Source organism: Glandiceps talaboti, chromosome 12 (assembly GCF_964340395.1).
Source record: "Glandiceps talaboti chromosome 12, keGlaTala1.1, whole genome shotgun sequence".
In the NCBI taxonomy this organism is placed as follows: domain Eukaryota; kingdom Metazoa; phylum Hemichordata; class Enteropneusta; family Spengelidae; genus Glandiceps; species Glandiceps talaboti.
The window spans coordinates 18,595,884-18,613,829 of NC_135560.1; the positions used below are offsets into that span (position 1 = coordinate 18,595,884).

General features: G+C 36.7%; 1 protein-coding gene across 1 annotated transcript; it reads right to left on the bottom strand.

The window, feature by feature from the left end:
• Positions 1 to 414: 414 nt before the first annotated feature.
• On the bottom strand, positions 415 to 17,577 carry LOC144443052 (epithelial sodium channel subunit beta-like). The gene is made up of 11 exons (XM_078132425.1): positions 16,966 to 17,577; positions 9,378 to 9,541; positions 8,474 to 8,577; positions 6,045 to 6,214; positions 5,232 to 5,339; positions 4,118 to 4,235; positions 3,394 to 3,472; positions 2,523 to 2,580; positions 1,913 to 2,001; positions 1,048 to 1,123; positions 415 to 855 (listed from the first exon to the last, which is right to left on the bottom strand). The coding sequence occupies exons 1-11, from the start codon at positions 17,575 to 17,577 to the stop codon at positions 415 to 417; spliced, it is 2,019 nt and encodes a 672-aa protein (XP_077988551.1).
• Positions 17,578 to 17,946: the final 369 nt, after the last annotated feature.

Genomic DNA, 17,946 nt, shown 5'->3' on the forward strand with positions numbered 1-17,946 from the left:
GGAAAAATACAGCTATCCGATCCGAATTCGTATCTTATTTAAAATCCATGTTTTTAAATTCGAAAAATGTAAATTGAGAATTTTGCAATGGGTACATTTTAAATGTAAAGTAATGTATAGATACTCCAATCGAAATGTGTGGCATCAAATTTTCAAATTTCTTTGTACAGAGACAGTGTTTTGGTTTTTACATTGTGTATTACTCTTGTATATCATCTGAGTTCATTACGTGATTGAACTAGCTTTTCAAGGGCAGCAATCTCGAATTCGTCTCAGAGAAGATAAACACACAGTTATGGGAAGTATTTTGACTGCAACTCCAGGCAATGGAAAAGTATCTTGTAAAATCCCAATCAGAACTTTCGTTAATCACCCCCTTCGTTGGCAAATGTAACCATCGCTTCATGGGGATGTTTAATATAAGTTGTAGGGTTGATTTTGGAGAAACGATGACTGATAGCCACTGTCCATTCGTGGACTTTGTGATTTATATGGGTTTCCTTCACGTCCTAAGTTCGTGTGTTCTCTACTATTCCTAATCCCTGACGTGCTGGGATTTGCATCATTTCTGGCGCCATTATTTCTATCGTAGGCATAAGATGGACTTGTTGAATCTGACGTTGGAAATCCTTGCCTCCTATCAAGGAAGAACACATCACCGTTCCAATCGGACCTTTCCGGTTGCCTTTTCGATACTTCCGGTCCCTTGGTACTAGGGCGCTTCGATCTACAACCTCTTGCGATAGCGAGACGAACCAAGTCAAAGACGAACTCCAAGAACTCGAAACAGGTCAGAACGGAAACACCGATCCACAGACCAATCAAGCCTCCGAAGTCACTTCCTAGATCAGTCCACTGAAAAAATAATACATTTTTTTTGGTATTAGGCTGATAACAAAAACAAGATGTCTTCATAATCACGGGGCTATTTCGATCATATTGATTGGATAACGATAATCACATGACACTACAACTTCATGATATCTTCGCAGCATTGTGAAAATTGCCGGCAATATAAATTTGTTATACTTTTTATACATGACGTACCACATATGATGGTTCGTAGACGAGGAGTTCATAATTCAATTCTTGATAGTAGATGTCTAATCGCAAGAGATTATCACTGAAATAAATAAAGAAGAAAATAGTTATCTAACACAGTGACTAGTCATGTTTTAAGACCTCGGGTCTGTGCTCCGAAAGTTGCCGAACAAAAGCCGAAGGATGACAAGATCTTGCATCGTTCTTTATATCATTTATACATGATGACAATTCAGTATATGAGGAAGGGACAGACACTTGCAGAGTGCGCATGTCGTATTGATTACCAGTCCCGTGTTTAGCTAATTTATTTACATATCACTTCCTGTACGTACAATAACATCTATTTTACACATGTTTAGGCCTAACAAAAAATGTGTGGTTCCGATTATGCTCAATTTTAGAATTGGTGGGGTAGGTAGATTTTTTAAATTTTAATATTATGTATATATTGTTTTTCATCTGTGAATGTCTAGTTCAGGTCCGTAGTTATGTTTTCTGTTATTTGTTTCTTCCCATCAGATATACAGCCATTACAGATTGGAAGAACAGTTTTATGTTGCCTTTTTAAGTTTATGTCAGTTTCCACATCGACTATTTCTTGCGAAACTTCACAATGTTCGCGATTTTCGTGTGAAAAACGGGTAACCGGGACCAAAAACATTTTAGGCAATATTATTATTACTTTTTATTTTGGTCAATGTTGTTTCACATTCTTTTAGTTAATAAAATATAAAAATAAATGTAAGCCTTAATTTGTCCTCCATATAGCCACTGGAAAGGAGGCTCTAGTTATAGCATCTTTAATTTTAGACAAAGAAACTTATATTGCAGAGCTTGTATTCGACCGGTAATAAAACAGCTTCCTTACCTGACCGCACCCGTGTCATTTTGCGTATCTTCTAAGATCAACTGTGCCAATGAAGGACTGCTCGTACTCAATTGATTTAAGATGCTAGTCTGTTGGAAATTGAATATATAACAAAAAATAGAAATGTCGGTTGACCATCATTTGAAGTGGAAAGTCAATGCTGGGATGGCGGAACACCTATAAAACAATGTCCACTTCATTTTACCTAGATCCTAGGGGGTCTAAGTCTTTTCCTATCCCTCATCTAAGATTATCCCTCACTCCCTAGGTTATATATATATATATATATATATATATATATATATATATATATATATATATATATATATATATATATATATATATATATATATATATATATATATCCATTGTACAGTCTGTCCAGTATTCTTCATTCTCGCCGAATTGGCCTTCAGTGACAGTGTTACCGTTTTGAAAATCATTACATCTGTAAATATTAGTACTAAGTACCTTGAATGGTAACACATTCTCATTCGACAGTTTAGATGAACATTGCTCGGTGCATTATAAGCTGAATGATTCGCTGAGAACGGTAACACTACTGTAGCTGCTGAAGATCTCACGGGAGAAAAAAATCCAGTCTACTTACCAAGGAACTTTTAGACGGCCATGATGCTGACGACAATTCTGATGTGAACGAGATATCACTAGCAAAGACAATGTAACAATAACACAGAGGGTCATTTTAAATCGCTGCCTTCTTTGAACATTAAGATATAAATATTGAATAAGTTCAAGTCAGATATCGATATTTCTAGATCAAGAGCGTCTAGACCAGCGATTGCAACTATTGTGCTGTACAAGAGTCTACTGGCCACGAAGGTGATTAATACTTGTGCAGAAAATGCATGTAATACATTAAAAATGATAAGAAGGAAATGTAAACATTTTGGAGTATTTGGAAAATGCGTCAAATGCAACCGTCACTTCAAACCGTTTGTGGCTATTACAGTACTTTGAAAATGTGTACTATAACATCGAAGTTAGAGTGAATAGGAAATATGTCTGATCACACGGAACACGTACAAAATATATATTTCTAGAAAATGTGTTTTTAATTTCATAAACAAGAGTAGAACATGTGTGATAAGGAAGAAAACGGAGAAATATGCGTGATACATCAAAATATATCGGAAATGGTTATGTTAAGTAAGTTAAGGTGGGGGGGGGTGTCATCTCTTTGTCCCTGTTCCCAATTCAAAGCAACCCTATATACGCCACCAACCCCTTTTAAACAAATTTACTTGCCCATCATTGTTAAGATGTTGCGATGAGACACGTACTAAAGGGTGACTTAGAGCAGAATACGTCATCAACAGTGTGCGATACGTCATTACCTAAGGGATATGTTTCAGTATAGAAAATACCTGTGTATACATCAAAATACCAATAGCATTTTTCAGAATACACAATCCGTCGTATTATTACATTGAACGTGTTATCGCAAATCACATACTTACGTGCAAGCTTGTGGGCAATCACATGATATATCTTCGGTCTGTATTGTGTAGTTATACTCTACCAGAGCCTTACAATACACTGAAATACAGATACATACACGTAGATAGCATTACACAAACACGACACAATATGGCGAATACAGTCAAAATATGGCGAATACAATCAAAATATGGCAAATACAATCAAAATCAATACAATAAAAAATTCTTTCAAGAATGGATTGTTTTGACAAAGAGACAGTGTTTGTGTTGTGTTGTGTTGTGTTGTGTTGTGTTTGTTGTGTTGTGTTGTGTTGTGTTGTGTTGTGTTGTGTTGTGTTGTGTTGTGTTGTGTTGTGTTGTGTTGTGTTGTGTTGAGTTGTGTTGTGTTAAACATAAAGAATCACTTGTTATTCTTTTCACTGAAACGTGTCCAATCATCACTACTAACTGATCAGTAGCCTCAATGTTGGACAAACTAAACGAACAATTTGAGAACTAACATTAGGACAGTAGGTAAACGGCAGAAAACAACGCTATAGGGTGATTCTGTACTCATTTCAATACATAAATCAACATGTATACGAAACTTAGTTTGAATGAATTTTATGTGAGTGACTATTTAACCCTGTTTTAAGCTGAACTCGTGTAAATTTAATTAGAGCATCATAATTATCATTTTTCATTTCAACAGAAAACTATCTCCAAACCCCGAATACGGGTTTTCTCAAGTTATATGACTTACTCTGCGTTGTGTTCTTCGAATCACATGAGCTGAATAATTTGTTGTCGTATGGGTAATACGGATCTGCGCATCCACAGCGGTCAATCACGTGATACTGATAGCATGATTTCATACACGTCTGTAATATGGAAAAGTTGAATATAAAAATCATACACGCTGCTGGTACTAATGGGGTGAGAGTTTTGAAGAGAAACGTTGTCCAATGTATGAACAAAAGCTACCTATAAATAAATACTAGAAGTAAACTAAAAACGCTTCCGATCAAAGATATATCATTTTAGCATTTTCCTGGGGTATTTGTAGCGAACTGTATATTCACGTTCTGTAGGCGAAGTGTATCATGGAGTTGGCTGGATCTACAGTATTACATAATAGTGTCATTTCCTTTAAGTCAAAAGTCTGCCTCAAGATCATATACAACAAGTGATGTTACAAAGACTGATTATGGCTTTACTGTGTGTAGCAATATTGAAAAACATTACAGTGAAACAAGCCAAGACATATAAAATAATGAATTTGAATCTTTAGTATGCCTTCTCATACCTTTGGAAATGAAATATCAATATTTGGGAGTACATAAAAACCTGTATGAGTATGTAATACAATAACTAGTTAACTTGCTAGCTGGATCTACACACACATAGTGTCATTTCCTTCAAGTTCAAAGTCTGCCTCAAGATCAAATACAAGTGAGATACAAAGACTGGTTAGGCCTGATTGAGTAGTACTATTGAAAGGGCTTCACTATGTGTCATTAATTATAGAAATTGTCATTAATTATGCAAGCAAAGCCCATCAAAAACTAATCAGCACTAAGTTACAGTCCGACAATGCCACATAGTAAATTGCAAAACATTTGCTTCAGCACTTTTTGAGATATCAGTGGAACAAAATGTCTACACAGACAGACAGACAGACAGACAGACAGACAGACAGACAGACAGACAGACAGACCGACAGACAGACAGACAGACAGACAGGCAGGCAGGCAGGCAGACAGACAGACAGACATCCTCACGACATTACCTCCCATACGGGAGCTAAAAAGGAATCGATTTACTCTGATCTACCTCGTTGGCTGCATATTCATTACGGACTCATCATCAGTACGTACCTGCACACTGTATCCGACGCCATAAGTCTGCATATAAATGTTTTCGTATGCGGAGTCAGTTAATTGCACACAGTCTGAGTATGGGTCAGGTTGCCGTTGTACTTCTACCTAACAGAGCAACAAGCAATGGTTCGTGGATGAGTAGATGGCGATTTGTAATATACTTATCAGTGTCAGTTCTCGGTATTGGCATTCTCTGGATAGTACTGTACAGATCTCTACAAGTGGTGCAAATTTACTGATACCTAGTGCAACTCATCGGCTGAGTCAGTGCAAATGTGAGCCGTATCAACAGCTTCAACGATGCTATCTCTTAACTATATTTACGAAACATGATATTGATATTAAAGCTTCCGTATATGTAAAAGAGCTCTAAAAATAAAATGCTGCATTAAAAGATATAATGACCAGATACGCAAACATACTGCCAACTGACCACTGATTATCGTCTGCTATCAAAATTGGATATAATTTTCAGAAACTACGTGCGTTGCCCAATCGCTCGGCGCTAAGCTCTTATTTTTTAAATGACATACTAGTATATTTCAATATGGTATGAAAGTAGCTGCCAAAATTCATTAGTTACAGACTGTGGTGTGTCCCTTTAATCGGCCATTGTCCGAGTTGCTTTGAGAAATTGGAGACGCTGACCGTTATGTCTTCAAATTCCATATAAATGCATTTTTTATGAATGTATATTGAACCTGTCCATCGTAGGCTAAAACGCTGAAAAAAAAAATTTGCATAAATGATATACCATAATCAGGTAGAATTCGTCTTTTTTCCCATCAAAGATATTTGAATTATACTTACACGTCGAACACCTATTGACGTTGCATAGCCAGGGGCAATTGTATAAGCATTATCTTGCGGGAAAGGCATTTTGTTTTGGTCATGGATTGTGATTCTGACACCTGCTTTTGACGACGGTTCGTAATCTGGTAGATATTCATGCTGCTCAATGAAGAGTTGTAATGATAAACCTGTTGAGGTATGAACATTGTAAGCGGCACGCAGTCAAATTTAAAGTTTAGAAAATAAGTTGCATTTTTCACAAAACTACTGTTATTTGTGCTGTTCTTGATAGTATTTTAATATTTTTGTCGAAACCCTATCATAATGTGTTAGTGAAATGTCTTTGTCATGGTGAGAATTGGCTCGGTAACCTACACAGAATGATAATTTACCATCTTCGGTCATTAGCCACAGCTCGTTGATTATTTATACGTGTACTAAAGTCTTCACAACATTTATGTTACAAATTGTATCGGAAGTGGGCGATGCCACGAAAGTATCCACCGGACGAAGGGTATTTGCGAAGAGCCGGAAACTTGCATGGCGTCAATTATGTACATACGCCTTGTGTTGATAAGTATGTTTACAAAGACAAAACCAATGCCAGACAATACCGGACTGTTAAATTTGGCCTGGTTTGTTGAAAATACATTAAATCAAAATTGCTGGAAACAGCTCAAACTATCTGATATGCTGAATTGCATTCAGGCCATCAGAATTTTCAAGCCACGGATTACAGAATGTCGATTGTTAAATTGACGTCATATGCGAGTATGGTAATTGTTAGTACCCGCTAACCCCCCCCCCCCAAAAAAAAAAATAAATAAATAAATAAATAAATAAAAAATAAATAAATAAAAAAAATATATATATATAAATATAAATAAATAAAAAATAAATAAATAAATAAATAAATAAATAAATAAAATAATCACAGTATCATTCTGAGTTAAGTTATTAAATGGAAAGAAAAATGACCTTTTCCTGGCCTTTATAAATGTGGCCTGTCAGAAAACAATATCCTGTATATTAGGACTACTTCCTAAATCAGATTATGAAATATCCTACAAATTGTATGGAAGTATTGCACCATCCGGACTGAAAATTGAGATATTACAACATCCGAATCATACACTAATTGACAATGGCCCGGAGATGTTAAAAGGCCCCTATTGTCACAGAAAATTGACGGGGGACTCGACACAATACGCTTTCATGACATATTAACCGTGTTTTCTTTAATAATTGATGTTTGCTCTGCCTTAATGTCAACATTACTTTCTACTATGCTGTCATACAAGTAATTTATCAAAGATGTTACAATAACAACTTAGCAGATTCTCTCTGTTGTCAAGGCAACGATATCTAAGTATTCTTCTCAACCTTAATACATGTCTGTGTCAAACATAGTGTGTTGCAATAAGTGACCACATTTATAAAGTTGATATAGAACACTGACAACACCATTCATTTATGATGTAAACTTGAGTTGAGTTTGTCTGTTTGTCTGTCTGTCTGTCTGTTTGTTTTGTGTTTGTTTGTTTGTTTGTTTGTTTGTTTGTCTGTCTATTTGTTTGTTTGTTTGTTTGTTTGTTTGTTTGTTTGTTGGAAGAAAAATTGAATGATTTTCAATGTAATTACAACGGAAATCACCATCTGTATACAAAATTACAAAATGACATTTATCTATGCTTATACATATACATAAATTATGTGCTATAATAACAAAGAACAGATGATCATTCCCAACCAGTATTAGCTTATATTAACGTAAAGAAGACAACTTGTAAATCAAGTAAATTTACCGTAAAGAGGAGCAGGGAAACTTGTCGTGTAATATGTAAAGAGGGCCAGAAAAAAACGTATCGTAATATTAGTTGGCTTTGATACCATATGACCAGAAAAAATGTCGTGATGATAAGCCCGTCGTAAAGACGACAGAAATACTTGTGAAACAAGTAGGCTGCCGTAAAAGAGGACTGGGAAAAGTCGTCGTAAAATCAGTAATCTTACGGTAAAGAGGACCACGAAATGTGTTGTAAAATACGTGACCTTACCGAAAAGAGGACTTGAAAAGAAAATTTGTAAAATAAAACCATCGCAAAGAGGATCAGAAAAATAACTGCAAAATAACTAAGCTTTAGGTATTAATATTACCGTAAAGACGATCGGAACAACCTCATAACTTCATAAGCAAGCTGGGACTATCATAAAATAAGTAAGCTTGACGCAAAGAGGAGCAAGTAAACTTGTCGTGATTATTGAGCTGACCGTAAAAAATATCTAGGAATATTTGTGGTAAAGTACGACATTGTAAACTTACCGTAAACTGAGACGCCCGGAAAACTTGACGTGTGACAAGCAATCTTACGGGCTGGGAATATTCATCGTAGAATAAGTAAGCTTACCGTAAAGAGGACAACTTGTCGTAAATCAAGTAAGCTTACCGTAAAGAGGACCAGGAAAACTTGTCGTATACGTGTAATCAGAACCCAAACCATTGAAGGTAAAACAGTTTCCATACATCGAATCACTAAAAACAGTAAAATTGCTGAAAAAAATCCAGAAAATGCATACATAGCAGTGATATTTCAATGAAATCAATATTGTGGATATAAAACATTATTGAACTCATAACCTAAATGTTCAGAGTGTCGGAGGATAGTGTTACATAAGGCAGACGTCTGCGATTTACTTGTCACTGAGTAATGACAAGGCGAACGTTACTTGTCAGAGATTTGTGATGAAAACATAGTAAAGTGCATATAGGTTTTAACGAATTTGATCATATTCAATTCTAATTGACACATGTGTTGTAGACATGTAAATATAAGGTCAATTAGCAACGTAACATTTGGCTATACATTTGGCCGCTATTTCCCACACAAACAGACAACTTAATTGAGTATAAAAGAAAGTCGACTTCCGTATGCTGTCAAGAGTAACCGATAGATTACAACTAAATGAGTGGTTCAGTAACACAAATCATTATTGAACTTTCCTCGGTTACAATTACATTTACAATATTATTGGTCCATCCACAATACAAAACTTATCTGCTGGCAGACAGTGTAGTGGGTTTGTTACAATGGTGTCAGATTTAAAACATATCAGCATGTAAAGAAGGTGGCATTGTCAGAAGAGTGTGAGACGGTTCGTAAAAGGGATTTCGTGTGGACATTTTCGGAAGTACATGCAAGTCACTAATTCCTGATTATAATGTGATGATTTACAAATTGTGAGGTTATTATTAGCTCTCTCTCTCTCTCTCTCTCTCTCTCTCTCTCTCTCTCTCTCTCTCTCTCTCTCTCTCTCTCTCTCTCTCTCTCTCTCATATTAAGGATTACTCACTCTGATGAACACGAATTTCCTTGCCATGAACAATTGACGATGAACGATTCAGCCTGATGGCCAAGTTCTATCCTCACGTCTTCATCTAAGGAAGAGATTATCTCTGTAAGTTCTGCAATCTGTGTGTGACCAGCTGGTGGTCCATTATTACCATCTGGTGAAGGCTGCAAAAAATCATAGTGTGGACAACATTTTAAAGACTGCATTGCCGATTTTAATTATAGGCTACTTATATCTGGCTTTAAAAGATGCGGGTTTATTTCATTAATATCAAATTTCCTCAGTTACAAGCAAAATCATTTTTTAAAGTCTGTTCTGTAATCAGACATGCGCACAATTCAAACTGCGTATAGTCCGACTACTATCTCAGTACCGGCGACTTAAATACATTTATTCGAAGACATGTCTTAGACTTTTTGGCTATCCCATCAACAGGATAGCTTTCCTCTGCAATTTGATTTTCAAACCAGTATGGACTAACAATCTGTATAATCAGCCCATTAATCCCATGAAACGTGGAACTTTGGGTCCCGGTACTTTGTTGAACTCTCTAAATTCCACCATAGGCTTTGCAAAGTGATGGCAGATATTTATCTATTGGAATGAGGAAACGGTGATGTTGTTCCTACAACAGGTGTCATGGTATATCTAAATGTTCGGTTCATTTGTCTAATCATTGTAGTATTGAAGTTACACAAAATATAATTAGCTGATCGATATGTGTGTGCATTAATTAGTATTTATCAACATAACTGGAGAGATTGGAAGCTTTGCCTCAAATAATCTAATTAGTGTAAACGTTTTAAATAAAACATCAATACTAATCTTACAGAGAATCGACCAAGCTGCCGTAATTATATTAATGCTTCTGATCTGCTTACAGTCATTAACTTCATTTCCATGGCAACCCGATTACACTACTAGTCAGAACATAGAGGTAGCTGTGTTTTTATTTGCAACACTTTTTTACTCTTCTTTATATTTTATTGTGTGTTATTAAACATTTTTTGTTTTACTTTTTTTATTTTCTTACGGGGTTTGCAAAAACAAACAAAGCGGAGGACGGAGACGACGGAGCAGATCCGCTACAGTTACTGTCGTTTAAGCTTAGAGGTAGCATCACAGTCTTGCTACCTCCATGGTCTGAGCAAGCAAGCATGGAGCGTTAACGTTATCCTCTCTCTACATTGCTCCAAAATGCCATTGGAGAATTTTCGTTTCTACAAACACCTGTACAATATACTAGTATTTGCACAACATTTTTCATGTTTCTATTTTTTGCAGGCAATGTGTATTGAGGTCCTGACACTTACTTACACATATAACATGGAACTATTGATGGGATAATAGATGAAAACTTACAGGCTGATTATACTTACTTCATTTGGCTCAAAAATAACGGACAACATTGTCATGTGCACTATAATCTTTTAAACCGCCTATTAAGATTACGTAATATGGAATAAAAGCGTTCACCATTTCAATGAGATTTATTCAAATATACAAACACCTATTAAATATACAGTTAATCTAGGCTATGACTTTCTCATAATTGCAGATTCAGTTGAGAATGAATAAATATTACTACAGGATGTGGAGAGATTCTCAAATATCTAGGTTTCGATATCACTTGATTGTCCAATTCTGGAGACTTCGCATTACACACACCTACACTTACACATACAGAAACAAACCAACAGACAGACAAACAAGCAAACAAACAAACAAACAAACAAACATAAACAAATACAGTTTCACCCTCACGCCAAGTCCTGTGTCCAGTAAAAGGATAGCATCTTGGGGCGTCCACAATTTGAAGCAAAATACACCGAGATGCAAAAATGGAATTAATGAAAGGAATTAAATGTAATAAGCATACATGGAATATAAATAATGATATCGTGGGAATTCGGAAGTGATGTGATGTGATGAAAGTGATGAAACGGTGGTGCCACAGTGGCGCCACTAATAATGTTGATTCAAGGTCAAAATTGAAGTATTAGTCGTAGGTTATTGACAAGTGTCACTTTCTTTATACGTTACATAAACACAATACATATTACTTTTATCCTTAGGTATATACCTTTTCTTTTGTTTTACGAGATGAATACGAGTTCCCGTCATTTGGAGGTTGGTTAACTTCTTGAACGAGTGCCTGTGTCTGTGTCTGTGTCTGTGTTTGTGTCTGTGCTTGTGCTTGTGGTGGTTGGGGTTTTACCGCGGAGAACGTCACGTCATGCTCTGTAGGATTTGTAGACTGTGGGTTGGAACTTGGCGGAAAGAGGGCTGTCGGTCTTTGATCAGTTAGCTCCTCAGATTTTTCTGACCTTGGATCGAATTTTTCTTGTAGGTTAGGAACTCTTGACAATTTTGTGAAACGTACAGAGTTCTGGTTACAAATAGTAATTGCTGGAAAATCAAGATCACTCGAAGAATGTAAGTCAAATTTCACGCTAGTTGGATGCCCAAGGAACTTACTAAACTGGAACCCAAACTGATAGAGAAACATCCCTACAGCAACGAAGAATAAAACTCCCCAAATAAAACGTCCGAGGTTAGATTTCGCCTTCCCCATGTTTGGTATTCCATGAGCTGTGGAGTTTTCCATCATGTTTACAAATATTCTCTTGACGGTTTTCTCTTTCGACGACTTCGAACTCGCCCTGTCCGCCATGTTGTGTGTGACTTTGGTGGTGGGTGACGTCTCCTGGTCAAAAAATGTTGATTGGGGAAATATGTCCAGGAACCTGCGTGTCAACTGAATGTAAAAGTGTCAATAAGACTGTCTTGCTAATAATAATGCTTCCTTGCAACCCCGCCTGGGATTGAGTGTGATACAGCAGCACTGTCAATCTCACTCAGACTGACGAATAAAAACAAGGTGGTTCTCCGTATGGCCGACACTACTTGACATCATTAGACATATTAACTCTCATCGAAGGCTCGGTGTATGGGTCTCTTGAGACAGATGTAACAGTAAACACCTGAACAGTGACCTCACGGTCTCTTTGAGTAATTACCATATCAAACAACGTTACACCATGGAGGGTTTATGGTTACACCGACAATCGAATAGAGGTGATCATTTGTGATTGTTCGTCCCGCTGCCTAAGGTTTACTGTAAGAAACCCCTTAGCATCCTTTCAATATAGTGTTACGTCACCATGTTCGGCATTGACAAATATTGCTTTACGTACGAGTGTGTGTACAAAACAAAAAAGTGGATAATGTCACACATGACCACCAAGTAAACATGACGTATCTCTTGACCTTCTCATCGTACGGATACATACAGAGTGGATTTGTGATATATTGTGTATACATTGTGTATATACAATTTGAAATGAAGATAAAATGAATGCACAAGGTGAATATTTTGGAATGAAAAGTGAAAAGTTATGCACCTATCTCCATACATGTGTCAACTTTACCGATACCTCATATTCAGTGCACATGTGTAGTACCTGATAAAGCCTAAAAAATTATTTGGTTCCTGTTACCCGACCCCTCATAGTTTTCACTACCGGCCCTCAACTTTTTTTTGACGTATTCGAGAAAAAATATAATAAAATAGCGAAAATTGTGAAGTCTAGGGAGAAATAGTGGAAGCGAAAACTGTCATCAACTTAAAAAGACAATTTAAAACTTTCCTTCCAATCTGTAATGGTTGTATATCTGATAGGAAGAAACCAATAACACGGAGATCATTTTGAAAACAATGGACAACATAACTACCTGAACTAGACAGTCACACATGAAAAAATCTACCTACCCATCTATTATAAATTGAGCGTAATCGGAACCACGTAATTTTTTTAGGTCTACTGAATCCCCAAAGCAACTTGCAGAGATCATTTTTTTCTAAATTGGACTAGATGCAGCCAAAATATAAGTTAGTAATCATATAAACATTTAGTCTAGTTCCTATACAGTATCATTACGATTTACACCTCTACTCAATTTAGTTGGGCACCACGTTGGTATCCAGACTAATGGACATAGTCCGAGTTGATTCCTTGGTAGTGAGGGAAAGTTTTCAATAACACGTTTAAGTAGAAGGACAAGTTCCATTTAAAAAACATTTAAGAGGACAACACGTACTTCAAGAGAATAGGAAGTTAGATATTGCTAACTGTTCACATATAAAGATCACACTTTTGAAATGGGGGTGGAAGATTGTTTCATTATTTGAACATATTTGCCCATGGAAAGCACGGTGATGGTGATGTTGTTGGAAGCATGTAGTAGTTACATGTAAATGTATACAGGACTCGTTATAGCAATTGATCAACTTGTATAGTCAGGAAGAGCTTTCTCTTTTCTCTCATAAAACCGCAGAATGATCTGTTTTCAGCATCGATACACCAACGCCATGGGGCGTTGCGGGGAAATATACCCTGGCTTGCCAGAATGCATTCGTTTTTTGCTTTCAATGAAGTTTTACAATGGAATAAGTAAAAATAGATCCTGTGTTACATACAACGTTGTTGGTAACGTCTGTAAAGTGGACCGTTTGCTGCACCTGTAAAACACGTCAACTTCTATGAATGAATGAATGAATGAATGAATGAATGAATGAATGAATGAATGAATGAATGAATGAATGATACCGTATCATTACCAACCCCCTTTCAAAATATACGCCATCTTGCAATACCTAAAATGAGGAGCACCCAGTTCACGAATCTCTGTAGCCCTGAAATCCAAACAACTGTGTTTTTTTTTACAAATAACACGTATTAGGTAACATTTATCTGTAAACGCATTAATTAGGGCGTGCAATTAACTACGCAGTCTCAGACCCATTAATTAGGGCGTGCAATTAACTACGCAGTCTCAGACCCATTAATTAGGGCGTGCAATTAACTACGCAGTCTCAGACCCATTAATTAGGGCGTGCAATTAACTACGCAGTCTCAGACCCATTAATTGGGAAGTAGATGGATACACAAAAGCCTGAGATAAAACGAAAAACATCAGAGAGATCGATATATTATCAAACTAGTATTTTAATACATCTTTTGTTTAGTGTATTTCAAAGATGTCATCACTTTTTCTCATGTGTCCAGGAAACTAATCTTATTGTAATCTTATTACCTACACTGAGGCAATTATAATCGTAGTCAGAGTACTAATCATGTATTGTTATTAAACAGTAGACCCATACTGACAGCTCACTCTCAAATTAGTATTGGATTATTGAAAACAAAATTACATTCATTACCTGACCCTGGGATTCTTCTTAGTTATGAACAAGATAAAGGTTGACTTTTAAACGAAAGTATCTTTAGTCACATTTGAGATAACGCTTCACTAATGGCAGATAATTCAAACAGAAAGAGATACATGACGAAAGAGTTTCTGATAAAATCACCAGGTCACTTTATTTCGTACTTCAAGGTCATTAGTCTCTAGTCTATAGCACAATGATAATTTTTGAAGACACAAAAAATCTTTTGCTGGACACCGTGTAGTCAACATCATGTCAAATACGCTCTTGACATAATCTCTTGGTTTACCTTCATTTTCACTTCTTTTCTATAAAACCTACTTCTTCCTTTAGGGAAACGTTTTCTTGTATGCCTCTGTTAGGTTGGGTCGTGGGTTTTCACGAGTTGGTCGTGATATTTCAGGTTTCTTGGGTTGTGCCGTAGTCTAGAGACGCTGGCATTGGCCAAGGTGTCTGTACTCAATTTTATAGTGTATGTTCTGCCATACACAAGGTCAAATCGAACAGCTTGGTGTGACGGAGCGCTTATCGAAGGCTTGCTAACGCTACCACTTATTAGCTTTCGTAGGCAATCTATTCTAGTGTTTTATTAGGTGTTAAATATCAGAGTTTTTCGTTTACTTTCCACGAATTCGTCACAACTTTGATAAAACAGGTCACTAGTCCATTACGAAATATTTTTTAAATGAATAAACCAGCATGAAGTTTCATTCATTTTGTATTTATTTAAGGGGTGCGCAAAGATTGATATACATGTTCTCTCCAAGCTTTACATTTCATAATCCATCAATAGGAAATAGTCATTTTTCCATACATTGTGTGTTTTTGTCTACATAATGTGATTAAAGATTACATTGTCATTATTCACGCATAGCACGTCATATTAGTATCAATACATTTGCTATGTGTCTAGTTACAAACGTATTATGTTGCATTGACAGGGACAGGCATTAGCATATTAAAGTTTCATTTTTTCCAAAATGGTCGTTTTTCTGTTAAAGTACGTGGTGCCATTGTTAACATCCATAGAGTATATGCGGTTATTTTTGTTATCATGATTCAGGTGTTAAAGCGAACGTCTTTTAAAAGGAACATATTTTAATATATCCTTCGGGGTCAAATATTTCATTTTTTCCAAAATGGTTGTTTTTCTGTTAAATTACTGATGCCATGGTTAACATTCATATGCCGTCAGTTTTGTTATCATAAAGCGAAAGTCCTTTAAAAGGAACATATTTTTAATATATCCTCCAGGGTCAAATATTTCATTTTTTCCAAAATGGTAGTTTTTCTGTTAAAGTACGTGGTGCCATCGTTAACATTCATAGAGTATATGCGGTTATTTTTGTTATCATGATTCAGGTGTCAAGGCGAACGTCCTTTAAAAGGAACATAATTATTTTTAATTTATCCTTCAGGGTCAAATGCCATATCATATTTACTACTACAAAATAGTTCTTGAAGTTATACATACATACAGACAGACAGGCAGACAGACAGAGACAGACAGACAGACAGACAGACAGACAGACAGACAGACAGACAGACAGACAGACAGACAGACAGACAGACAGACAGACAGACAGACAGACAGACAGACCGACCGACCGACCGACCGACGCACGCACGCACGCACGCACGCACGCACGTACGCACGCACGCACGCACACACACACACACACACACACACACACACACACACACACACATACTGAGAGAGTCTGATTTATAAAAAAAACAACCACTATGACAGCTTTACAAATCACCAGCTCTGATCATGTGTCATGTAGTGTTCTGACAAATGCTTTCTGTCTTAGATGTGTGCCTTTCCGTTATTCGGTGGCTAAATTTATTAAACTCTATTCTAAACTAGAATTTATCAAAGACAGTTTAACTTTATTGGGACACAAACTATCACGTCCCTTGCATTTTGTGTCTTGTTCAATTGCATATTGTAAGCTGTTGCTATCGTGTGTAAGGTAACCAATGGAGCGGTCAGCCACAAATTTAATCACCAGTATTTGCTAGTTACTCATTAGTTAATTACTAATTAATATTGCTCTCATATTTCACCTGCGTCTTGCAAATGTCTATTCAGCTCAATTTGATTGTCCGTTTTGTGAGAACCGAGTTTCGATTCAGTTCATTGCAAGACTGGTGATAGTCACAGTCTGTTGAATGTCTTAAGTGTTTGCCTGCCCATTTCAAAATGAAAACAATGTATATTTAGATTATATGCTCTTCACTGACACCATGTTCTATCATTGTCCTGCAATGACGTGTATGTGATAGGGGCCAAAATCATTTGCACTTTCTTTTACGAATTGTGTTCTCATAAACATTCATATTACAACATACCTGACCGATCGGTGGTCCTTCAAGAGACTCGTTTGACGTCTCTCGACGTCTTCGTATGTTAGAACGTTTTTTCCGTTCCTGTCCTGTTGATACGGTCGTCGTATCGAGTCTGCCAACATCATCCGTATTATTGGCGGGGGTACTCTGTGAAGTTAGCGAGCTATGAATGTTACTATCATCGGTACTCGAGTCATTTCGATCATTTTGATTATCTGTTATATTCTGCTCACGTGGTGGTGCTTGAAGAGGTGGAGATGGCATAAAAATGTTCTTTATGTACTCGTTATCATCCAACTTACTTTTGCGTATTGCATTCTCGTTACACACCGTCACTGCTGGAAACGGCAGATACGAACCAACTTTGACATCTACGTTTACACTGACTGGAAATGTGCTATAACGTGTTATAAGAACAGAGAATTGCCCAATAAAACAACCGACAGCCACCACAAAGAGAAGGGACCATGCAAAGCGACGTGTTGATGTCGTAGACCGAGCAGCGTGAGGAATTCCGTGTGCCGAAGTGTTGTTTAGAAGTTCACGAAATAGTTTCCGGAATGCCTTCCTATTCGATTCCACCTGTCGCACGTTCTCCACATTTTCTGTCATCATATTCGATTCAAAGTAACGGTATTGATGTGAATTGACGTGAATACAGTGAATAGGGTAGGTCAGCTTGCACTAATACCGTCTTGACTACAACGTTACTGTGCATAAAGTGACACGACCCTCGGCACAATTTATTCCGTGACTGTAGATCTGCACACGAAAGCCATGTTTACTTTATACTGGAGTAACCCTTCGAGAGAATAATATTCAATGATATGATGTGACCTTTAAAAGGTCGATATTTACATAACAATAAACACATGTCAACCTTTACCTCAAACGTTTACTTCAGACGAACGACCATATGGGACGAAATCGATAGACAATAACACATACCAGCTTTTTTTTAAAAATGCAACTGGTTAATATACT

Excerpts from the sequence above, each read along its gene's own strand:
- LOC144443052 (XM_078132425.1), bottom strand. The coding sequence starts at position 17,577 with ATGATGACAGAAAATGTGGAGAACGTGCGACAGGTGGAATCGAATAGG. Across the intron at positions 9,542-16,965 it reads AAGGACCACCGATCGGTCAG|CCTTCACCAGATGGTAATAA; the intron begins GTATGTTGTAAT and ends GATTTTTTGCAG. Across the intron at positions 8,578-9,377 it reads GGAAATTCGTGTTCATCAGA|CAATTTTACTGTTTTTAGTG; the intron begins GTGAGTAATCCT and ends GATTTTTTTCAG.